At 34.9% G+C, this 2,041-nt stretch overlaps 1 protein-coding gene across 1 annotated transcript in view; it reads right to left on the bottom strand.

Annotated features, from left to right (window-relative positions):
* The window catches only part of NPAT (nuclear protein, ataxia-telangiectasia locus), a 106,690-nt gene that overhangs the window by 57,444 nt on the left and 47,205 nt on the right, over positions 1–2,041 (bottom strand). Inside the window, exon 4 of the mRNA XM_011984760.1 lies at positions 1,437–1,546. Coding sequence (XP_011840150.1) covers positions 1,437–1,546 — 110 coding nt within the window. The remainder of the gene's footprint in view (positions 1–1,436; positions 1,547–2,041) is intronic.

Here is a 2,041-nt window from a genome sequence, read left to right as displayed (position 1 = left end):
TAGGAGAAAAATAGTGGCATGTAGACACACTCACAACACACATAATTTTAATTAACAAGTTTCTATCCAACGTAATATGCGTTAGAGTGCCTTGACATTACGTTAAGAATGCAATCTGGGCTGGGTACGGTGGTTCATGCCTGTAATCCCAGCACGCTGGGGGGCTGAGGTGAGAGGATCACTTGAGGCTGAGAGTTCATGACCAGCCTGAGCAACATAGCAAGACTGTCTCTATGAAACGAAATAAAAATTAGCCAGGTGGCATGCGCCCGTAGTCCTAGGTACTTGGGAGGCTGAGGTGGGAGAAACTTTTGAGCTGAGGCGTTCAAGGCTATGAGAGCTATGATCACACCACTGCACTCCAGCTTAGGTAACAGAGCGAGACCCTACCTCTTGAAAAAATAAAAAGAATATAATTTAACTTTAGAAACTCTGCATATTACATTTTTAAGTAAGAATATACAAAGTATACATTTTCTATTATCTTTCACAATTACAGAGATGCCTTCCCATTGAGAAATTCTGATTTTCCATGACTCCATATATAAATACTTCGGAATCCCCAAGTTAATGTCAGAGGACATCCAGCTTTTATTAAATTTATGGCTATGAAATTATTTTATTGAACCCCTAAAGAAGATGCAAACAAACATGGAAAAATTCACAGTACAAGTTAATTATTTTAGTATGAATCAGAGTGGCCCATCCCTTTATTTGATAAAGTCACAGACACCGTGCCATTATCATAAAAAATATGTCAAATAAGTCTCCAACAAGATCCATAAAACTCGAGTCAGGAAAGAGAAATATAAAGATAAGACTACCAAGTAAGATGTGTCCAGAGTTAAGTAGAAAGCATTTGGAGCCATTTTAGCAGTTTAAGCAGAGAAAGAAAATGAAACCCATGCTGAAGTTAGGTGGGGTAGTCACTTATATCTCTGAAAGAAAGGTTAAGAGACTATGGTTTTCATAACAAATTCTATTGTCAAATAGGAGATTTTCATAAAATTGATACCAGAAGATTTCAGAATTAGCATTCTTCTTCAAGCTTATTTCAAGTTAAGAAATCAAGTGGGCATGGGTTCAATGCATCAATTCTGTGAATATGTAATAAAGAGACAGCTGCCTAAGGGAATTCACAGTGGCCTGGGATTAGGTGATTTGTATTCTAACAATATATCTGCCTCTAAATTGCTATGGAAACTTGGAAATGTCATTAAACTACTACATAGCTTAGTTTTCTAAGTATTTTATTAAAAGTATGCTATTTATTTTAAATTATGTCAGTCAGTAGCCTCCACAGTACCAGCAACCTCTACAGTAATTTCAAAACTGCATAAGTGTTACATAAGTATACTGTGTAGGTCTCAAGAAGATTTAAACCCAAAGTGTATTTGAATTCCAAAATCATTAGGCACATTCTAATAGCTTATTACCTGATCTGAGAAAGTGTATGGTCCAATTTCTTCCATAAAGATGACATTATTGCTGGGACATTATTTGATGTTTCTAAATCACAGGAGGAAAAAGTTCTTAATAAACCCAGCTGAAGAAATTTCATCATTCATTTTGAACAAAGACACACAAAAAAACCTTGTCTCTTGATTATTGACAGTATGTTGGAAAATGAGAAATAAATCTACTTTGTAAAATAGCTTGCAAAGCTATAACAAGGTTGCTTTCTCTTCTAAAGTCACTGAGTATCAGATACAATATGAGTAGAAATGGACATCTGTAAAATCTCTGAGCATTTTTTGGCCAATAATTTTACACCTTCATTTTATTAAAAAAGGGAGAAACACTTTTTCTGGTCTTTGTTCCATCTGATATCATATGACATATGAAAGTGAATTAAAAAAATTTGTCTTATAATAATTATCATAAAGGTTATGCAAATTCCTTGTAAGTGTGGAAATTTAATCCTCAATTTTCTCATATTTAAAAATGGCTTTAAACAATCTCTCTCACTGGGTTATTCTAAAAAGTAAATGAGAGGCTGGGCATGATGGCTCACGCCTGTAATCCCAGCACTTTGGGAGGC

The sequence above is a fragment of the Mandrillus leucophaeus genome, unplaced genomic scaffold, assembly GCF_000951045.1.
Source record: "Mandrillus leucophaeus isolate KB7577 unplaced genomic scaffold, Mleu.le_1.0 Scaffold273, whole genome shotgun sequence".
In the NCBI taxonomy this organism is placed as follows: Eukaryota; Metazoa; Chordata; class Mammalia; order Primates; family Cercopithecidae; genus Mandrillus; species Mandrillus leucophaeus.
The sequence above is the reverse complement of the archived record's forward strand: the minus strand, read 5'-3'. Positions and strand labels throughout refer to the sequence as shown.